Source organism: Pongo abelii, chromosome 6, assembly GCF_028885655.2.
Source record: "Pongo abelii isolate AG06213 chromosome 6, NHGRI_mPonAbe1-v2.0_pri, whole genome shotgun sequence".
Classification (NCBI taxonomy): Eukaryota; Metazoa; Chordata; class Mammalia; order Primates; family Hominidae; genus Pongo; species Pongo abelii.
In genome coordinates, this window is record NC_071991.2 from 141485962 (window position 1) to 141509015 (window position 23054).

The following is a 23054-nucleotide window of genomic DNA, read 5'->3' on the forward strand; positions in this document are numbered from 1 at the left end:
GAGGAAGGAAGGAAGCAAGCAACCAAGAAGGGAAGGAAGGAAAGATTTTTTTTATACACTACATAGAAAAACTAACTCTTAGTGGATTATAAAATTAATGCAAAAGTAAAATCATAAAACTTCTAGAAGAAAGCATAGGAAAAAACTTAGCAATCTGAGGTTAGGCAATGATAAATTGGACTTCTTTAACTTGTAAACTATACATCTGATAACATTTAAAAACTCAAACCATTTAATAGCAAAAACACAACTTTAAAAATGGGCAAAGAACTTTGATTTTCTTTGTTTCACTGTTTTGTTTTATTAATTCTGCTTTAATCTTTATTTTTTTTTCCATTGATTTATGACCTTAATTTTGCTTACAATGCTTTTGTCTGCTGGCTCTGCATTTTTGTAGCACTTGTATAACTAAATACGTCTTTATTTATCTTTCATTTTTGAAATATGTATTCTTTGGGCATAGAATTCTAGGTTGGCACTTTTTTCTTCTTTCAGTTCTTCTGTAAGTCTTATCTGTGTTCCTCTGTATGCAGTGTGCCTTTTTTCCTTGTGGCTCCTTTCATAATTTTTGCTTCATTACTTATTTTCAACATTTTAGGAATATAGCACTTTGTTATGTTTTTTTTTATTTTTTATGCCTCAGGTTTGTTGAGCTACTTAAATGTGCAGGTTCAGTGTTATTATCATATTTGAAATTGTGGGTCTTTTAATTGTTGATTACGTTTCCCTCACACCTCATCTCTCCCTTTTCCCTCTGGGACTCACAACTTACTGAAGCACATTCAACTTTTTCAGCCTTTTATAACTATCTATTTCATTTTGGATAGTTTCTATTGCTATATCAGCAAATTCTCCTATCTTTTCTTCTGCAGTGTCGAATCTGCTGTTAATTCTATCTACTGCATTTTTTTAAATCTTAGATATTGTGTTTTTCATCACCTAGTAGTTTGAATTGCGTGTCTTAATGATGGCAGCAGCAACCTGTCTGGAGCGGCCACTGCCATGACGCCTGCTGCAGTGAGGGAGATGCGGCTGGGGCTGCAGCTCCAGGGAGCTGGCGGGAGCCAGGAAGAGGCGAAGCCCCACCCCTCTTCCAAGTTGGAGGGGCAGCAAACCCACCCTCAGGAGTGCAGCTGCAGCCACCCAGCGGCGGCAGCAGACCTGGGCATCTCTGCATTCTCTGGGGCCCAGGAAGGCCCCCATTCCCCCACAGGCTTGAAAGTGCCTGCTCCCACTGTCTGGACTCTCCCTGTTCTCGGTGCCTGGTGCCCGCTCTAATTTTGAAGCAAAGTTGTAGCTGAGCCCCGGCTCTGTCACGACCCGGCCAGGTGTGCATGTCCTCAGGGCAGCGCTGACACACCAGTACCCTGCCACCTCGGCCCCCATAGGACTTTGGGTGCCAACAAGCATGGGAGGAAGGCCAAGAGGGGGCTAAGGGTGGCTCAGCGTGGGCCTGCAGGCACCCCTCAGCATGAACAGCCTGGGTGCCATGGGCACCGTGGACAGCAGGTTAATGGCAGCAGGAGGTGGACTGGCTTCTGGGCGGAAAGGGATGGGTCCCCAGTGAAACCTCACCTTCAGGCCAGGGACAGCCAGAAACCTAGGGTCCAAGCTGCCAGTTCTGCAGACTGGAATGAGAACTTATGGTGCGTTTTTCACGCCACCCCAGGGCTGCCTATGGACCAATCAGCATGCACTTCCTTCCCTCTGAGGCCTATAAAACCCCCCGGACTCAGCCAGACTTGGGTAAATGTAGGGATAACCTGCCTGTGGAGAAAAGCTACCCATTGTGGATCTTCTCTCAGCTGAGAACTGAACAGATGACAGGGACTACCTGCCTGCAGAGAGGAGCTACCCACAGTGGGACACCCTGCCTGTGGAAGGGAGCTACCCACTGCCAGTCTTCTCTGAGCTGTTCTGGTGCTCAGTAAAGCACCTCTTTTCCTTGCTCACCCTTCACTTGTCCGCATACTACACTCTTCCTCGACACAGGACAAGAACTTGGGACCTGCCGAATGGCAGGACTGAAAGAGCTGTAACACAAACAGGGCTAAAACATATCCTTTGCTCACCATGTTGTTGAGCAATGAGAAGGAAGGAAGAGAGGAGAAGAGAGCTGTGGCCCTTTGCAGATCCCAGACCTAGGAGCTCCCCAAGCCAGGGCTGTAACACCCTCTTTGGGGCTCCATGGTTCCTGGCATCTCTCAGCTTCCAGGTGCCACCGTGTTCCCCAGTGCCAGCTGTGGAAGCTGCTTGCAGTACACCTGCTCCAGCTGCAGCCTCACAGGAAGCTGGCGCCAATGCCGGCATCTGGAACTGCCCACCACCCTGCCATAGTTGGCATGCCTGGATGTGCATAGAGGCCAGACCCCACACTTGCTCGCTCACACACCCCTCACTGCTGCATGCCTGGCTCACCCTTGGCAGGCATGGGATCCAGGCCGGTAGTGCAAGCTGAACTCAGCGTGCCAGTCTGAGCGGGTGGACCAAGACCAGCGAGCCTGGGCAAAACTTGAGCAAAGGTGCCACTAGCACCCCAAGGATCCTGTGACATTAATATCTTGGGTTTTTTTCCTCCTCATTATGTGTAGGCTTTCCTCTACCAACTTAAATGTTAAATTTATTTATAATGGATATTTTAATGTACTTGTCTTCTAATTATGTCATCTGTTATTTCTGTATATGTTTTTATTGTTTGATTTTTCTCTTTATTGTGGCTTGTTTTGGTCGCCTCTCCTTATGTTGTGTCCTGGGAACTTTTTCTGCTTCTTTGCATGCCTGGACATTTTTTTTTATTGGATTGTAAATATTGTGAGTTTCATGTTTTTGGGTGCTGAGTACTTTTGTTTTCCTTTAAATATTTTTCTCTTTTCTCTGGGAAGCAGTTAAACTGCTTGGAATTAGCTTACATATCAAGTCTTGCTGGGTGTTAGGTTAGGTCCAGCCAAGTATAGGGTCAATTTGCACTGCTCCTGAGGCTATACCTTTCTAAGGATTCTACTCAATGTCTTGTGTGTTTGAGGTCTTTCCATCCTCACTGGAGAGCACATGAGCTATTCTGAGCCTTGTGTTAGCTTTAAAGATTATTCTGTTTACTTCTGTCTGCTAGTTATTTCCTTGGCCTAGGAAGATTCCTCATATTTATGCAAAGATCAGGTCAGCAAAAGATTGAAGGATATCCATCTTCAGATATTGAAAGTTTTCCCTCATTTTAGTTCTCCTCTTTGTCACTCTTCTCCAAAATATAAATTTTGTCTTCTCATCTCGGGATGAACATAGGCTCCATTTGAGTTCCCTCTCTCTGTGCTGTGGCCTGGTAACTCTCTCTGGGGAATAAGCAAGGGTACTTATGGCTCACCTCATTTATTTTCCTTCTCTCAGATAGTACTGTTTTGCCCTGCCTTTTGTCCAATGTCTGAAAACCTTTGCTTCATATAGTCTGGTCAGTTTTCTAGTTGTGTAAGTCAAATGAATACCATCCCAGGTATTCTATCATGGCCAGAAGGTGAATTCACAATCACTTCTGATATTGTTTTATTTAATGCAACGATCATGCTTAATTGTTTTAACAATTATAATAATTTATCCGTAGATTTTTTGTTATTTATATAGAAAATTATATAATCTGAAAATAAAATAACAATATTGCTTTTTTTTCCCCCAATTCTGATATTATTATATTTTTTCCCTGTGTTCTTCTACTGGTTAGTACTATCAGTATAATGTTAAATAAAGATGGGGTGATATAGGTTGGCTCTGTGTCTCCACCCAAATCTCATGTTGAATCATGATCACCAATGTTGTGGGGGGAATCTAGTGGGACGTGATTGGATCATGGGGGCAAATTTTCCCCATGCTGTTCTCATGATAGTGAGTGAGTTCTCATGAGATCTGGCTGTCTAAAAGTATGTAGCACTTCCCCCTTCACTCTCTCTATCCTGCTACCATATGAATGTGTGCTTGCTTCCGCTTCATCCTTCCACCATGATTGTAAGTTTCCTAAGGCCTCCCTAGCAATGCCTCTTGTACAGCCTGTGGAATCGTTAGTCAATTAAACCTCTTCTATTTATAAATTACCCAGTGTCAGATAGTTCTTTATAGCAGGGTGAGAACAAACTAAACTAACATACAGGGGTATGGCATTTTTATTTTGTTTCTAAACGTATCTACTTTATGTGCATTTCATCAAATTAGTAAGGTCTATATTTTTTTAAATCATGAATATTATTAATTTTAAAATATTTTTCTGTGTCTATTAATACGATCATATGGCTTTTATTCTTTTACTAATAATGTGGCAAATAATCGAGTATTTTCTAATATTAAACATTTTTGTCTTGAGTTAAACCAAGTCTGTATGATGCATTAAATATTTTTATATATGAATGTATGGGGGTTGCTGTATATTTTGTAAAGTTTTCTATCCATTTTCCTCATTCAGACTGAATTTTTCTTTCTTTCAGATTCCTTACCTAGTTTTGGGATCATGGTTATGATAATCTTATACAATTAGTTATGACATAATCCCTCATTGTTTTCTTTTGAAAATCTTGTCTAAATTTGAAGGTATGTGTTCTTTTAATATTTGATAGAACTCCAAAATAGATCTGTGAAATACATTGCTACATTGTTGAAATCAAATCTTTTTAATAGATCAGCATTCCTTCTCAAAGAGAAGATGGGGTAAATTTTATTTATTTTCCTAGCACATGTATTTTTTTTTTCGAAGTGGTTCTGATGTAATAGCTATGGATTTTTCAGGGTCCTAGCTATTTATCACCTTGTCCCACACTGGAGTAGAGAAGCTCAGAAGAGCTACATATTTTAAAAGTTCTCTCCATATATATTTGAAGATAATTTTAAAATGATGTTTGCTTTCTTTTATAATATTAAGAATTTTCTTCTTCTTTTTATTATTATTATTATTATTATACTTTAAGTTTTAGGGTACATGTGCACAATGTGCAGGTTAGTTACATATGTATACATGTGCCATGCTGGTGCACTGCACCCACTAACTCGTCATCTACCATTAGGTATAACTCCCAATGCTATCCCTCTCCCCTCCCCCCACCCCACAACAGTCCCCAGAGTGTGATGTTCCCCTTCCTGTGTCCATGTGTTCTCATTGTTCAATTCCCAGTTATGAGTGAGAATATGCAGTGTTTGGCTTTTTGTTCTTGCCATAGTTTACTGAGAATGATGATTTCCAGTTTCATCCATATCCCTACAAAGGACATGAACTCATCTTTTTTTGTGGCTGCATAGTATTCCATGGTGTATATGTACCACATTGTGAATAGTGCCGCAATAAACATACATGTGCATGTGTCTTTATAGCAGCATGATTTATAGTCATTTGGGTATATACCCAGTAATGGGATGGCTGGGTCAAATGGTATTTCTGGTTCTAGATCCCTGAGGAATCGCCACACTGACTCCACAATGGTTGAACTAGTTTACAGTCCCACCAACAGTGTAAAAGTGTTCCTATTTCTCCACATCCTCTCCACCACCTGTTGTTTCCTGACTTTTTAATGATTGTCATTCTAACTGGTGTGAGATGGTATCTCATTGTGGTTTTGATTTGCATTTCTCTGATGGCCAGTGATGGTGAGCATTTTTTCATGTGTTTTTTGACTGCATAAATGTCTTCTTTTGAAAAGTGTCTGTTCATGTCCTTCACCCACTTTTTGATGGGCTTGTTTTTTTCTTGTAAATTTGTTTGAGTTCATTGTAGATTCTGGATATTAGCCCTTTGTCAGATGAGTAGGTTGCGAAAATTTTCTCCCATTTTGTAGGTTGCCTGTTCACTCTGATGGTAGTTTCTTTTGCTGTGCTGAAGCTCTTGAGTTTAATTAGATCCCATTTGTCAATTTTGGCTTTTGTTGCCATTGCTTTTGGTGTTTTTAGACATGAAGTCCTTGCCCATGCCTATGTCCTGAATGGTAATGCCTAGGTTTTCTTCTAGGGTTTTTATGGTTTTAGGTCTAACGATTAAGTCTTTAATCCATCTTGAATTGATTTTTGTATAAGGTGTAAGGAAGGGATCCAGTTTCAGCTTTCTACATATGGCTAGCCAGTTTTCCCAGCACCATTTATTAAATAGGGAATCCTTTCCCCATTGACAGCCAATATCATACTGAATGGGCAAAAACTGGAAGCATTCCCTTTGAAAACTGGCACAAGACAGGGATGCCCTCTCTCCCCACTCCTATTCAACATAGTGTTGGAAGTTCTGGCCAGGGCAATTAGGAAGGAGAAGGAAATAAAAGGTATTCGATTAGGAAAAGAGGAAGTCAAATTGTCCCTGTTTGCAGACGACATGATTGTATATGTAGAAAACCCCATTGTCTCAGCCCAAAATCTCCTTAAGCTGATAAGCAAATTCAGCAAAGTCTCAGGATACAAAATCAATGTACAAAAATCACAAGCATTCTTATACACCAATAACAAACAAACAGAGAGCCAAATCATGAGTGAACTCCCATTTACAATTGCTTCAAAGAGAATAAAATACCTAGGAATCCAACTCACAAGGGATGTGAAGGACCTCTTCAAGGAGAACTACAAACCACTGCTCAATGAAATAAAAGAGGATACAAACAAATGGAAGAACATTCCATGCTCATGGGTAGGAAGAATCAATATCGTGAAAATGGCCATACTGCCCAAGGTAATTTATAGATTCAATGCCATCCCCGTCAAGCTACCAATGACTTTCTTCACAGAATTGGAAAAAACTACTTTAAAGTTCATATGGAACCAAAAAAGAGTCCGCATCACCAAGTCAATCCTAAGCCAAAAGAACAAAGCTGGAGGCATCACACTACCTGACTTCAAACTATACTACAAGGCTACAGTAACCAAAACAGCATGGTACTGGTACCAAAACAGAGATATAGACCAATGGAACAGAACAGAGCCCTCAGAAATAACGCCGCATGTCTACAACTATCTGATCTTTGACAAACCTGAGAAGAATTTTCTTCTTAAAGGAGGAAATAATTGTCTTCTTTCTGTTACTTGCTAAATTAAATGGTGTTTTCCAAGAATGAGACTACCCCTTATTTGTATTATTTTTCCCATATTTAATTGATAAATTGTATATATTCAAGAAGTATGACATAATTTGATATATTTATACATTACATAATGATTACCACATCAAATCAATTGACACACCCATCACCACCATGCTGTACCTTAGATATTCAGAACTTGTTTATCTGATAATGGAAAGTTTTACCAACATCTCCCTATTTTCCCATATCCTATCCCCTAGAAACTATGGTTCTATTCTCTACTTCTATGAGTTTAACTTTTTAAGATTCCACATATAAGTGAGATCTTACACTTTGCCTGGATTTTTGCACTTAGCATAATGTTCTCCAGGTTTATCTATGTTGTAACAAATGACAGGATTTCCTTTTTTATGGCTGAATAATATTCCTATATATAATATATATTCCAATATATAATATCATCATATATCGGTATATATATATGTATATATATATATATATCTCCATCCAATTTACATTCCCACAAATATACAAAGATTTCCTTTTCTCCACACAAATTCCCACACACATTCCCACAAATATACAAAGATTTCCTTTTCTCCACACCTTCACCAACACTTATTATCTGTTATCTTTTTAATAATCATCATTCCAACAGGTGTGAGGTAATATCTTATTGTGTTTTTTGGTTTGCATTCCTCTGATGATTGGTGTCACTGAACAGCTTTTCATATACTTGTTTGTCATTTTTATGTCTTCTTTGGAAAAACAGCTATTCAAGTTCTTTGCCAATTTTTGAATTGGGTTATTTCTGGGTTGTTTTTTTTTTTTGCTATTAAGATGTCTACGTTTTTAATGTTTTGGGTACAAACTCCTTATCAGATACTTGGTTTGCAACTATTTTCTCCCATTCCATAGGCTGCTTTTTCATTTTGTTGATTGTTCCATCTGCTGTGTGAAAACATTTTAGTTTGAAGAAATCCCACTTCCCCATGTTTGCTTTTGTTGCCTGTGTTTTGGTGTCATAATCTATTTGGATTCTTTGTTGTCCTCTTTGCATCAAATGATTTTAAAATATTTTCTAGTGAAACTTATAATCTATTGCCCAGACTGATCAAAATAGAGGGGATGGAGAGAAGTGGAAGAAATAAACAATGTCAGCAAAAAAAAAGACACATTATCACAGATTCTGTATAAATTAGAAAATATAAGAAATATTAACAAATTTAGGCCCATAAATTTGAATGTTAATGATGGGACAGAGAAGTTGCAAAAAAAAAAAAACTTACCAAAATGGACACATGAAGAAATCATGTGTCTTATATTTTAAGAAATTTGAATCTGTGTTTAAGAATTTTCCTTCAAAGAATTATTTTAGATCAAATGTTTCTTTAAGGAATTCTACCAAATATATGAGATAGAAATGACACCAGTCATCCACAAAAGCCATTTTATGTATTCAATATAGAAAGGCTAATTATATTTTCACATAATTTAAAAGACACTGTTTAAAACAACATTTCAAAGCTTCAAATCTGGGAACAAATCCAATGAGAGATCTACAATACGTATATATAGATTAAAAATACAGATACTAAATACATGGAAGAATATGACTTTTACATGGATTGGAAGACACAATACCATAAAAATGTCACTTCCCCCCAAATGGATTTTTAGATTCAATGAAAATCAAATTAAAATCTTGGCAAATTATTTTCCTGGAAATTTTTGAGAATATTTTAGAATCATATTAAAAATCCACATGGCCATGAAGAGTCAAGATGATCTAAAAATTTAGAATCTAGTCGGAGGATTTACACTATGATAAAACAAGATTTATTATAAAGCTATGGTAATTAAGAAAATATCATATTGGTATAGCAATAAATAAATAGACCAATGGGACAGAAAAAAAGAGCATAGAGCATAGAAATGAAAACCTACACAATAAATTGAAATTTGGTTTATGGCAACACATGGGAGTAGTGAAGAGGCAACGATCTCTCAACATGCTCAGTCAATTTGATATCCACATAGAAAAAAGTGAATCTGAGCTGCTATCTCACATCATGCACATAAATAAGTTCCAGATACATTGTTGGTCTAACTGTGAAAAGTAAAACATTAAAACTCCCAGAAGATAAAAATAAAGAATAATTTCATGATTTGTGATAGACAAAGATTTCTCATTCAGGACATAGAAAGTTAGAACTATATGAAAAACAATTGATATATAGAACTACATTAAAATTAAGAGAATCAATTCATCAGAAGCACAACGAAGAGAGTAAAAAAGGCAAGCCACAGTGTGGAAGAAAATATTGAATGACAGATGACTTACATTCAAAATATGTAAAGAGCCAAAATCAATAAGAAAAAGAGAGACAACCCAGTAGAAAACTGGGCAAAACATTGCATATACATTTCACAAGATGGAATATCCAAATGGCCAATAAATATTTGAAAATACATGCAACCCTGTTAGTCATTAGGGAAATGTAAAATATAATCACAGTGAGATACTACTATGTACCTATGAGAATGGCTAAAAATGAAAAAAACTGACAATAACAAGGGTAGAGAAAGGATGGAGCAAAAAAAAATCCTAATATATAGTTGATGGAAATTTAATTTATACAACTGTTTTGGCAAACTGACAATGTTAGCTAATGTTGGGCATGTATTTAACTTGTGATGTAGCAATTACACTACCAGGCAACTGAAAAGGGTACATATGTGGGATGAAAGATGAGTGTGTTGTATGTGTCTATGAATGTTCATAGCAGTATTGTTTTTAATAGCTACAAACTAGAAACAACCCAATGTCTAACAGAATGGATATATAAATTGAGATGCTTAAAGTATGTAGTAAATTTCTGTGGTATTTGCAGAATATAAGGGTAAAGCACTAGATACATAGTTAAATAATTTGACAGATTGAAGTACTCTTTCAGTAGTCAGACAGAATGGGAAAGTTTTCACAAAACAGTTGCATCAGTTGTGAAAAGATATTTGATCACAAATCACGCACAACTTAAGTGTCATGTTAAAGGAGATATTGTTCAAAGATCACATAGATGATCCATGAATAACTGGACACTTGGGTCAAATATTCCAAATCATGAGTGCGTGGACAGAACATCGTGGGCAAGTTACAGCTTCCTTAAAGTGAAACTTCAACAAAGGCTTAGAAGAACATCCCCCGGGGAACTGGGACTTTGGATTCTCTTCTCATGTTTCTGGGTCAGGAAACACTAAATTCTTATTTGTAAATTCTCTTAAATGTATATGTAAGAGTTTAAGGTGAGGGAATCACCATATTGAAATTCCTGATTGAAGGAAAAGCAAATGAAGGGGAAAAAATGAAAGAAAAAAAAAGAAAAAGTAAGAGAAGCCTAATAAACACAGCATAATTGGCCTGCAGAGATTTTCTCTCTGAGGGGAAAGAAAATAACTTCTAAATCCTGCCTCTTGCCCAGCCCTCTCTTCCTGTGGTAGTGCTGGCCTCCTGTCATAGCAATAAGTCATTTCTAGTGCTGTCTTAGAACCTTGAGCCATGAACCCAGGGTTTCCTCCTTAACACACACAGCTGCTTCCTAGACTTTTAAGCCTTATGTGACAACAGGAATGAATTTGGTTGGTGGAATGATAAAAGTCTCATTTTGGCAATTGGTTCCAAGAAACCACAGTTTGAACAGCCAAATTGAGGAGGAAGTTATTTTCAGATACCTCTGAGAAGAGAAGCACCCAGCATAAGGCTTTGACAGCTTTCACAGGAATCACTAGGCTCAGCTGGTCATGTTTCCTGCATCCCACCGCAGCACATAGCAGCACTAACTCCTGGAAATATGGACCAGAGGACAGGTTTGTGTTGACTGGCTCATAAATGATGATGGTTGGAAGGTAACTTCGTTAGAATAACCAGCTTCGAAGTGTATGTTGCTGCCAGCATTGTGGCTATGGCTAAGGAAGCAGGGATTGGGAGGGCAACTCAGCCAATCGACATTTTGGGGAAAACTCAAGCTTTCCATGTGGATTTGTTTTTTGAAAAGAACTCTTGTAATTCATCACCATAGGAAGCTTGAATCATAAAGTCAGGAAGAAAAGGTGATACAGGAATGTCCTTCACCTTCACTATTATTGTCAATTATAACATTGCCACCTTACTCTAGAAAATCTGTTTAACTTTTACTAACATAACAAATTTTCAAAAATGTTTTAAGCTTTATTATTTTATTTTTTGCTTTTTTTCTTAAGAAATCATTATTTTTACCATTAGCATTATATTCTTATTCCATTAAGGATATGTACATTGCCTCCCTCCAATGAATTAGGAAAGATTTGAACTTATGCTCCCTCTAGGCAGATCAAGAAATGAGTTAATGAGAGATGAACTGGTAAACGCAAATTCATTGGCAAAGCAGTTCATTCACTCCCAGGAAGAGGCAGTTAAAAAGAAAACATGAAGATGATGCAGAAATATGACATGCTAACTACAGGTATTTTTATTTTACCTTTAATCAATACCTTCTTGGGCCTTTAAGGGGATTACTGGTGAAAAATCAGGGATTACTACATTCTGTGAAAGCTTTAACTAATTCTTTTTTTTTTTTTTTAAGAAGTAAAAGGTTTAAAACTCCAAGAGATTAATGTCAGTTGGTTTTTTCAACCAGGTTTCCTTATTTGGTACCTGAGATCCATTAAGGCATTATCAGATATACCCTTCTCTGTTAGTTCCAACCCTTTGCTGATGAAATTCCTCTATATGAATTGTTTCATAGATCATAGTAGAACTGATAACTACTCCATTGAATTTTCAGAACTAGTTTATAAAATATTGTCTGTTTATGGCCAAGTTACATTGACAGGTCCCAGGCATTGATTTTCCTCTTTGAGATGATGTGTCTCTCTCTTTTGTACCTGTAGTGCCTGCCAGTTATGCTTTCATAATTTGACTATTTTATTCATTAGGGATTAAAAAAGGGTAGGTTTCCTCTTTCTTTGATAGAAATATTACAAAGTGATTTATTCATCTTTTGAAGCTCTAGAGTAAATTTTAAAGAATTAAAAAACATTTAGTACTTTTATTGCCTCTTCCCATTGTAACTTATATAAAGTATCTCTTGGGATAGGCATGATTTATTAAGCTTAATTTATTCAAAGGTGAATAAAGGATTATCATATCCAAATGATAATTGGACTTTTTGTCCACTAGCTTCTCCAAGTGCTCTGGACACCCTATTTATCTGCAGTTAATGGTACTACCTGACCACAGATGGAAAGTAGGTCATATTTGGTTGGAACATCTGGGTCTAAGTTTCATTTTCTTTTGTCACAAGTCAGAGTAATTAAAAAATAGAATATGTGGGAAATTGAGAGTAGGCTTTGGTAAGACCATAAAATGTTTCCAAATCATTTGTGATTTGAATAATGTGCAAACACAAGATTACTAAGAGTTTCAAAGAGCATTTTTGAATACTAGAGCCCTTGAACTTTCCAAAATACTGTTTATCATCAGTATTAGAAAGTTTGGAGATGGTATTGAGCAGGCTAGAGGGTTGCCTTTTGGTTCTGTGAGCAACAGGAGAAGGAGAACAGTACAAAGATAAGAGAAGACAAAGTTTTCCAAGGGAGTGGAACAGCAAAGTATTTGAGATGAGGACAAGAATAAAGGGAATTAAGAGAGAGAGCGAGAGATAATCAATAGTCATTTCAATGAGTTAATTCCAGTTAATTATTTTCCATCACACTGTGGTCTCCAAACCATAACTGTCACTATTCAGGACACAATACAAATAGAACCGGTGGGAATATGCAACTAGATGACCATTATCTCTTAGTTAATAGGCTAATACTTGTAGCGAATATGTAAGTTCTTATCATTTATTAGGGAAGATAGTAGATGCATCACTGACATATAGTTTCTGGACAGTCATAGCCTGCTGTTAACACATGCTCTGCTACTTTTCTGCGGGAGGATGAAAATGACATTGGGCATTCTTTCCTCTTACCTTATCATCCAGATAAGAGACAAGCATGTGAAAATTTCTCAAAACTCAGCAGCCAGGTCTTCATTTTTTTCCTTACTAACCTTGAAATATAATTTTTGACAGTTTTTGTCACTGAAAAATCTATTTTATGTTTGCTTTCTAAGATGAAGCCTCAAATTTCTAATTATAGATGGATAACAATGGAGCACCATAGTTTTGTAGTCAGAGAATTCAGAGACTAAAAAATTTAAAACATGTTTGTAACTGTTAAGTTACTTTACTATGGATTCTGAGATAGTAAGGAGGGAAAAATGGGTATCCAACAAAGAAGTAAGCAAACTATGTAATTAGAAATTGGATGTTAAAGAAGAGATTCAAATTTCACAGTTAATCTTTTTAACTTAAGTGTCTATGCATTTTAATAAAATCTTCCCCACTTAAGGAAGAAGAGATTTTTGTCCTCAAAGAATGCGAACATCTATAGTTTCTATTGTGGCCAAAACCTTCAAGGAGATGTATATAATCTGGAAAACCACATCACTTAATATTAGATGGGCTACCTGGTGTAAATGACCTCATAAAGCCTCCGCCACCCTGAAGTTCTGGGACTTACTGATTTATGACTTGGGTTTGGTCCTCAGAGGCTCATGGGTAGAGAAAACCAGACATGGATGTGTGAACTCATTCTGCTTGGATTGTCCAGTCCCTGGGAGACTCAGGTCTTCCTCTTTGTCCTGTTCCTGGCCATGTATCTGGTAACTGTGCTGGGGAACTTGCTCATCCTCCTCCTTATCAGGTTGGACAGCAGGCTCAATACACCCATGTACTTCTTCCTTGGTTTCCTGTCATTTGTGGACATCTGTTATACCAATAGCACTGTCCCACAGATGCTTGTTCACTTTCTGTCAGCCCGGAAGTCCATCCCATTCCATGGTTGTGTGCTCCAGCTGTGTGTCTCCCTGGCAATGGGCAGCATGGAGTTCTTCCTGCTGGGGGCCATGGCTTATGACCGCTATGTGGCCGTCTGCCACCCACTGCATTACACGCTCATCATGCATGGAGGGCTGTGCCTGGGGCTGGTGGCCGGCTGCCTGGTGGCTGGTTTCATGAATTCCCTGATGGAAACAATTATCACCTTCCAGCTTCCCCTGTGTCACAATGTTATTAATCACTTTGCCTGTGAGACCTTAGCAGTGCTACGACTAGCCTGTGTGGACGTCTCCTTCAACAAGGCCATGGTGGCCATCTCAGGGTTTCTGGTGATCCTGCTTCCCTGTTCACTGATCCTATTCTCCTATGCTCACATAGTTGCTGCCATTCTTCGTATTCCTTCTGCCCAGGGACACCGCAAAGCCTTTGGGACCTGCACGTCTCACCTCACTGTGGTTTGCATGTGCTTTGGGGCTACAATGTTCACCTACATGAGACCTGCGGGTGGCTCCTCCCTGGAAAAGGAGAATATGGTTGCCCTCTTTTATGCCATTGTGATTCCAATGCTTAATCCCTTTATCTACAGCCTGAGGAACAATGATGTACGGAGTGCCTTACAAAGAGTGTTGGAAAAACTTAGTGGAAAAGGATAAAGATTCAATGAATTTCTCCTCCCCTCCAACAGTCCAAAGAAAGACATTACAAAGAAGAAATGATTGCTATGCCCTTTCTCCTAAGATTTGCTGATAAGGTAGACCATGGTGAGCATGTTTTTGTAGACTGGCTCTGGCACTGTAGTTCTGACTAAGAATCACAGCCCTGTTAAATATGTGGCAAGAAAACAAAAACAAAAAATTCCAATTGTTAAACTGGGGTCTGCTTGGGAATCTATCCTCCTAGACTTCACACGCTTCCTTTATTTCAGGAAATGTAATGTGGGCAGGGTGAAGAGCTTCTGAGTGAGACCAGCCACACTTTGTATCTTGACCCCACCTCTCACCAACAATGTGGCTTTCAACAATCTCTGACCTCTAGTTCCCTCAGCTATTAAAAGAAATCATAATATCTAACGTGTGATTATTTTGAAGATTATAGATAATCTTTTTAAAATACCTAGCAGAGTGGCTGGCATAGAGTAGATATTCAACTACTTAAAAAAGATTTTAGGGTGCAATTACAGGGCTAAGTATTATGCAATCTTCTCTCTCCCATATAGTTATTCAAAATGGACTTAAACAAATTACTGTGGATATAGTGCCTTGCTGTTCTCTGTATGCTCTAAGTGATCTTACCCAGACTCGTGGCATCTATCATCTATCTATCCATACATCTATGCTGAAGTTCTTAATTTTCTTAGTTCCAGGATAGAGAAGATCTTTCTCATGGGCTCCAAACACATGTGTCCAATTGCTTGCTTAATAACAGCTATGGAAAATGAATCATTCTTAACATAGCTAAACTGGTACTATTGTGCTTGCTTCCTCTACGGCAAACTGCTTGTCTCTTGCCCCAGTATACTGTCAGTATATTAGTAAAAGGAACATGCTCAGAATAATTCTGGATTCCTTCCCTTCATATCCAATTGTCAGTGGATTCTGAACGCAGTTCCTCACCAGCAACGGAACAAAGCTGGACGGAAAATGACTCTGACGAGTTGAGAGAAGAAGGCTTTAGAAGATCAAACTACTCCGAGCTACAGGAAGAAATTCAAACCAAAGGCAAAGAAGTTGAAAACTTTGAAAAAACTTTAGACAAATGTATAACTAGGATAACCAATACAGAGACGTGCTTAAAGGAGCTGATGGAGCTGAAAGCCAACGCTCGAGAACTACGTGAAGAATGCAGAAGCTTCAGGAGCCGATGCGACCAACTGAAAGAAAGGGTATCAGTGACGGAAGATGAAATGAATGAAATGAAGTGAGAAGGGAAGTTTAGAGAAAAAAGAATAAAAAGAAATGAAAAAAGCCTCCAAGAAATATGGGACTATGTGAAAAGACCAAATCTGCGTCTGATTGGTGTACCTGAAAGTGACGGGGAGAATGGAATCAATGTGGAAAACACTCTGCAGGATATTATCCAGGAGAACTTCCCCAATCTAGCAAGGCAGGCCAACATTCAGATTCAGGAAATACAGAGAATGCCACAAAGATACTCCTCGAGAAGAGCAACTCCAAGACACACAATTGTCAGATTCACCAAAGTTGAAATGAAGGAAAAAATGTTAAGGGCAGCTTTATCAACAAAATATATAATCGATCTGCTTTCTCTGTTTCCATCTCTACTTTCTACATTTTATTCTTTACACGATAGCTTTATTTTTTAAATTACTATGTGTTTTTTATGTAAAATAAAATACAGAAGCAGAAAACCACACTAAACACTTGTGTAACTTAGTGAATTACTATTAGCCAAGCTCCTTGTAAGCACTGCTCAGGTCAAAAACAGAACTACCAGCTACTGCAGAAGCCTCTCCATGTGCCCCATCCTAATCACCCAACTCCTTTTCCCAATAGTAACTACTATCCTGATCTTTGTAGTAATCACTTTCTTGCATTTCTTTATGGCTTTAATGCCCAAACAAACATCCCTAGTCATTCTAGTTTAGTTCTGCACATTTCCACTTGGTGTGTCTTCAAAGTCTCTTCAACCTGTAGGTCCCCTCCAACTCTTCCTTTTTCCTGCGATTTATTTGCTGGGTAACCTGGGCCCTTTGACCTGGTGAGGACATCTTTATCTTAGAAAATAAATTAGGCTACATCTCCTGCTTAGAACAAAATCCAAACTCTTCCTGTGCAGGGCCTGTTATGGTCCAGTTGCTGTTCCCTCCCCGTTTGAACCTGCATCCTGTCTCCCCTCTTTCACTGCATGTGTTCATCCATCAAGGGTTGGGAGAAAACAGATAAATCTCTATAAAAAGAAAATGTATTTTTCTACAAGTCGTATGTATTGATGGAGAAAATTATTCTAGACCTACAAGATATTTGTGTGTGAAATCTTAGACTTAATCTAATTTATTTATACATATTGCTTTTCACTGGAAATTTTGAATTCTATAGATTACTGTCATCAATAACTCTGCTAAAAATTGTGTAAATTTTCAAAAATAAAGCTGTTTTGGTCCCCTACTTTTCAAAAGAAGAAAACCTGCTTTTGCAGTGGAAAAGGCAGTGCTGTCTTGGCAAGTTAGACTGTAAGCTTCTTGAGAGCAAGGAGGATGCTCCTTGTAGTCACAGTGCCTAACAATGCGTTAAATTCATGCTCATTGAATAATTTATTGATGGACATGTTCTTTGCTATTTTAGGAGTTGCCTTTTATGAAGTATATAAAGATCATATATGTTAGAACTTAGGATGTTAGAAAATAAGGCTTTTTAAAATCTCAAGTTCAGAGATAATTGGTTAATAATACTCCTCAGTATATGGAATAACACAAGGGCCCTCTTACTAATTTTTGAAAATGTATTACAATCATGTCTTGCTTAATGACAGAGACATGCTATGAGAAATGTGTCATTAGGCAATTTTGTCATTATGCAAACACCATAGAGCGTAGGTATACAAACCTAGATGGTATAGCCTACTGCACACCTAGGCTAGATGGTATAGCCTATTTCTCCTAGTTTACAAACCTGTATAGCATGATACTGTACTGAATACTGTAGGCAATTGTAACACAGTGGTAAATATTTGTGTTTCCAAATATATCTAAACATAGAAAAGGTAATGTGTTGCTATGATGTTCCAATAGCTGTGAAGTCACTAGGCAATAAGAATTTTTCAGCTCCATTATAATTTTATGGGACCACCGTAGTATATGAGGTCAGTCATTGAGCAAAACATTGTTATGCTGCATATTGCATTAATTCTTTTTTATCTTACTTGTAAGGTCCATTTCTTCCTGGTCTTTTAGCCAACTATTCTAATTTGTTTAATGCAGTAAATATGTTTGGGAGTGCATTTATGCATTTTTAAAAAATGCATTATGTTATCTATTTGATCCTATGTATTCATTTTTCCACTCAATACTGTATGTTTTTGTTGTTGTTTTTGTTTTTTGTTTGCTTGTTTGTTTTGAGACGGAGTCTCGCTCTGTCACCCAGGCTGGAGTGCAGTGGCGCAATGTCCACTCACTGCAACCTCCACCTCCCAGGTTCAAGCAATTCTCCTGCCTCAGCCTCCTCAGTAGCTGGGACTACAGATGCACACTGCCATGCCTGGCTAATTTTTTGTATTTTAATAGAGATGGGATTTCACCGTGTTTCCCAGGCAATCCGCCCGCCTTCACCCCCCAAAGTGCTGGGTTTACAGGCGTGAGCCGCTGCACCCACCTCAACACTATATTTTAGAGATTCATACATATTGCTGGTCTTGTACTTCTAATTGTTCACAGTGAACAATTATGAATCCATGGTGTTCACAATATTCTAGCTATCATTCCCGGTAGCTAAATATCCAACTCCCCAGTACCTTGGGATTCATATCATGATACAGGCTCACTTAAAGACCTGTGCGAAAATTTCTTTGGTGTATTTACACAGGAACCAAGTTGCTAGATCATAGTGATCTCCAGAATGGCTTTATAACTCTATACTCCTACTTCAGTGCACAATCATTCGTTATATACAACTTCAACAACACTTGGCAAGTTTTGATTTTTTTTAGCTAAAAGATAAAATTGTTTTGTTTTCCATTACCTGAAAAGTAATCAGACATGGAGTTTTTTTCTCATGTTTTTCTCATGCTGAGTTCCTGACTCTCACCCACTCTCACTCTGTATCATTCTGTTCATGCCTTCCTCATCTCAGTTCATGGTAACTTCGTCATTGCAGTGATGAGTCCATTCACCACTCCTTTTTTTCATACCTGACTCAAATCTGCAAAAATATCCTGTTGCCCCTACCTTCAAAATATATGCAGAATATGATCACTTCCCATTTCTGTGGTCACTCCCTGGTGTGAAACACCACCATCTCCCACTTGGGTTACTGCAGTAGCCTTCAACAAGTTTCTCTGCTTCACTCTTTTGTCCCAGCACTCAGAGAGAACCCTTTAAAATGTAACTCAGCTTTGGGAGGCCGAGGTGGGTGGATCATGAGGTCAGGAGATTGAGACAATCCTGGCTAACATGGTGAAACCCCATCTCTACTAAAAAATACAAAAAATTAGCTGGGTGTGGTGGAGGGCACCTGTAGTCCCAGCTACTTGGGAGGCTGAGGCAGGAGAATGGCGTGAACCTGGGAGGCAGAGCTTGCAGTGAGCCGAGATCATGGCACTGAACTCCAGCCTGGGTGACAGAGTGATACTCCGTCTCAAAAAATATATATATATATATACACATACGTATATATATATGTACACACACATACATATATATATACACACACACATACAAATATATATACTTGTGTGTGTATATATATATATAACTCAGGCCATGTCATTACCCTGCTCACACCCTGCATTTACTAAAAATAAAATCCAAAGTGTGTTTTTGTGGAGATGGGCCTGTTTTCTAACTATACCCTTTTCCTGCGATGCTCTTTCCTTAGATAGCCACTTCCTCACCTCTGTCAATTTTTCATTCAACCATCATCTCTTCAACGAGATTTACATGACTGACCTATTTGTTACAACAAACTTCCTTGCTGACCCATACTCCCACTCCTTCTTCCCTTGATTTACTTTTTCCAAAGAACTTATCTTTTATAGCATTCTTTGCAATTTATGCATTTTTAAATATAGGTTTCCCTTCACTGCCCCATATATAAGCCCCTTGAAGGCAGGGCTCTTTGTTTTGTAAACTAGTATATGCCAAATATCTAAAATAGTGCCTGTCTCATAGAAGGCACAAAATAAATATTTTCTGAGCGAGTGAAGCAAACTGTTAGTTATTTGGGTTTTTATTGTTGTACACTGCATGTTCATTTTCTTTGCCCATTTTTCCTTTGGGTTTTTTGCCATTTCTTTATTGATGGATATATTCTAGATGTTAACCCTGTTCTGTCATACCTACTGCAAATACATACTTCTAATCTGCCATCCCTCTGTTCACTTTATCCATAGAGTCCTTTGTTGAACAGAAGGTCTTCATTTTGAGGCAATCAAATGCATCACTTTTTTATTCTGTGATTTGTGCTTTGGAAGTTTGTTTTTCTAAAAAAACAAAATCCTGCATGTAGGTCATAAAATACTATATTTTTTATTTAATTAGGTTTTTAGTTTTACCTATTACAACATTTCTTTAGTATATCTGACATTCACTTTTAAATATTTGTTAAATATAGATCCAATGTTATGTTTTCCAGTGTTCCATTTATTAGACAATCAATTCTTTACTCATTCATTTGTAGTAATTTTAGTGTGTATTAAGTTTACCTATGTCTGGGTCTGTCTTTGAACTCTCTATTCATTCCTGTTTGTTATTTCATCTGTTCTTACACCATGCAATTCTAACATTCTATTTTTTAAATTTAATAAGTCTTCCTACAGGGTATGTAAGACATCAAATAACATGAGCATATTTTATTTGGTCTTTTTTTCAAAGTTAATTCAGCTATTTATAGAGAGATTTATTTCATATAAAATTTTGACCAATTTTAGTCTGAAGTTTCCCAAAAATTTCACTGGAAATTTTAATTGTTTATAGATTACTTTTGGAGAACTGATCTTTTAATATTAAATTGTCTAAGACAAAACATGAAATGTCATTACAGTTATTCAGAAACTCTTTAATGTCCTATTTATAGTTTTAATACTTTCTCCATATTTGTTCAACAAATATTTGTGAAATATTTTTTACATGCTGGACATTTTTCTAGGCAAACGAAAATATCTGTCCTCATGGAGTTTGCATTCAACTTAAGGGAAACAGACAACAAAAATAAGATATATGTTATGTTGGATGGTGTTAATTGCTAGGAAGAAAAATAATAAGGAAGGTAGAAAAAAATACTGGCCGGGAGCAGTGGCTCACTCCTGTAATCCCAGCACCTTGGGAGGCTGAGGCGGGTGGATCCCCTGAGGTCAGGAGTTCAAGACCAGCCTGACCAACATGATGAAACCCCTTCTCTAATAAAACTACAAAAATTAGGCAGGCGTGGTGGTGCACTCCTGTAATCTCAGCTACTCAGGAGGCTCAGGGAGGAGAATAGCTTGAACCTGGGAGGTGGAGGTTGCAGTGAGCCAAGATCATGCCACTGCACTCCAGCCTGCATGACTGGAGTGAGATTCCATAAGAAAGAAAGAAAGGAAAGAAAGAAAGAAATGAATATTGGGAGGACTGAAAGTTCTGGCAAAGAGTGCCATAGAAATCACGTATATTCTCTGTTAAACAATTCCTACTTTACACAATTCCAACTTTATAATTTGTGTTGCTGTTATAAATTACATTTTATTTTATTTTTCTAGTTGGTTATTGCTGGTGTACAGAAATTCCACTGATTTCTTTCTTTCTTTTTTTAAATAGACAAAGTTTGACCTTGTCTCCCAGGCTAGAGTGCAGTGGTGAAATCATAGCTCACTATAGTCTCAAACTCCTGGGCTCAAACCATACTCCTTGCTCAGCCTTCCAAGTAGCTGGGACTACAGGTGTGCATCACCAATTATTGCTAAATTTTTTATTTTTTGTAGAAATAGGGTCTTGATATGTTGTCCAGTTTGGTCTTGAACTCTTGGCCTCAAGCAATCCTCCCGCCTTGAACTCCCAAAGTGCTGAAATTACAGTTGTAGTCATTGATATCTGTGAGGTGGTCTTGTGTCTAGTTCTCTTATTAAGGCTAATAGATTGCTACAAAAATTTTCCTAGATATATAATCTTACCATCTGTAAATAATGATGGTTTTGCTTATAGTCTTTGTAAATCTTAATTATTTTCTTTTCCTATAGCATAGGCCAGGACCTCTAGTGTCCTGTCTAATTGTAAGCTGTGAGAATAGGTATCTTTTCTTATTTCTGATTTAAAGAAATGCATCCAGAGAGTCTCCATCCAGTACACTGCTGTGGATTTGGAATATTTAACCTTTACCAAGTTAAGGAAGTTCCCTTCTAGTTCTATTTTTAAATGATTTTTTAAATCGGTGGATAAATACTTTATCAAATGGTTTTTAATCCATTTATTGAAATAATCATATAAATTTTCCCATTTCAGTCTATTAAGTAGTTCATTACATTAGTCAATTATTTTATGGTGAGCAATCCCTGCATCCCTTGGGAAAACCCATATTTTATTATGATACATTATTTTTAAAAAATTACTGGATTGCTTTAGCTAATATTTTATAATATTATATTATATCATTATATAATATTTATTATATTTATATTATATAATGTTTATTATATTTATATTGTGTATAAGCCCTAGTGGGCTTATAATCCCCTTGCCTAGCCACATTCTTATTGCTTTATAGAATAAATACTATACATGCTCATAGAACGAGATTAGCAGACATATGAATCAGATAGGGCAGAGATAATCCCAAGTAAAGACCAATCCGTAAAGCACAGAACTTACAACAATAAATATTTATTTTCCTTCTCAAGGATCTTCTGCATGTTAGCTGTCCAAACAGTCAAGTAGTCTCACCTAGCCTATAAATAAGGTTGTGAAATACCATGTATTGCATTAAAACTTGGAAGAAAAAAGTGTAAATTGGATAGTGATGGACAGAAGACAGTTGATATGATTTGTATATCTTTAAAAGATCCAAGATATTCAATTACCAAATTAATAGAAATCATGAGAGCTCAGCAAGGAGGTTAGCATTTCTTTACCCAAGCAACAACTATAAAAATAATAGAAACTATCCCGTGTATAATAACAACATAAACCATGAAAGAATAAATATGAAATAAATCTAATGATACACATGTAGGACCTTTAGTGAGAAAGCTCTAATGATATTTTAAAAGATATTTTTAAAAGTCCTAAAATAAATGAAGTGACAGCTACTTCTGGCAGAAAAGCAATTAATATCATAAAAGTCAAATTTTCTCAAAGTGTATGTGAATTCAAGGAAATAGCAATCCACATCTAGAAGACACTGTTAAAAATGGTACTTGACAGATTGATTTAAAACCTCACATGAAAGAAAAGCCATCAAGCAAA

The 23054-nt window shown here is 37.3% G+C and overlaps 1 protein-coding gene across 1 annotated transcript; it reads left to right on the forward strand.

Moving 5' to 3' along the window:
* The first annotated feature begins 13665 nt into the window (after window positions 1-13665).
* LOC100935939 (olfactory receptor-like protein OLF3) lies at window positions 13666-14601 on the forward strand. Its single transcript, XM_003777170.3, has one exon. The coding sequence runs from the start codon at window positions 13666-13668 to the stop codon at window positions 14599-14601; it is 936 nt and encodes a 311-aa protein (XP_003777218.3).
* Window positions 14602-23054: the final 8453 nt, after the last annotated feature.

Excerpts from the sequence above, each read along its gene's own strand:
- LOC100935939 (XM_003777170.3), top strand. The coding sequence starts at position 13,666 with ATGGGTAGAGAAAACCAGACATGGATGTGTGAACTCATTCTGCTTGGA.